The 489-nt window shown below is 51.1% G+C and overlaps 1 protein-coding gene across 1 annotated transcript in view; it reads left to right on the top strand.

Annotated features, from left to right (window-relative positions):
- The window catches only part of SLC35B1 (solute carrier family 35, member B1), a gene marked incomplete at its 5' end in the record, with an annotated part of 3,335 nt that overhangs the window by 296 nt on the left and 2,550 nt on the right, over positions 1-489 (top strand). Inside the window, one exon of the mRNA XM_009876171.1 lies at positions 388-418. Coding sequence (XP_009874473.1) covers positions 388-418 — 31 coding nt within the window. The remainder of the gene's footprint in view (positions 1-387; positions 419-489) is intronic.

The raw sequence follows: 489 nt of genomic DNA, 5'->3' as shown, positions 1-489 counted from the left end.
GTGATTTTGCTGTATGAAGTTTTGTGGGGCTGTCCCGCGGTGGTTCAGGCAGCCCTGGGTGTGTAAAGCCGGGTTACGAGGGCTCAGGCCGTTCCAGAAAAGGAATCGCAACTCCTAGAAACTATAGGAATTGACTATGTGGGAGTTGGTGCTAATGTTGCTGGAGGTGATTCTGAAACCTTCACCGTTAAGTCAGCAGTTGCCTGTGGTGGGGTTCTTTGTCTTCCGTTTTTTTTTCTTTTTTTACTTTGAAGTATCTGGTGTGTTGGGTGCGGGGGGTTGCAGCAGGGTGGTCGAGCCCATATGATCACCCTCGTGTTGCGGGGATCTCCCTGGCTGCGGGCAGGTGACGGCACGCAGGGCATTAACATGCGCTTTCTTCCACAGGTCCTAGGCAAATCGTGCAAGCCCATCCCAGGTAAGCAAATTTCACATTTTTTTCCTGTACATTTGTGTGAATTTCTTATGCCCTCGACCAGGACCTCCGCT

Source organism: Apaloderma vittatum, unplaced genomic scaffold (assembly GCF_000703405.1).
Source record: "Apaloderma vittatum isolate BGI_N311 unplaced genomic scaffold, ASM70340v1 scaffold37189, whole genome shotgun sequence".
Lineage (NCBI taxonomy): Eukaryota > Metazoa > Chordata > Aves > Trogoniformes > Trogonidae > Apaloderma > Apaloderma vittatum.
The sequence above is the reverse complement of the archived record's forward strand: the minus strand, read 5'-3'. Positions and strand labels throughout refer to the sequence as shown.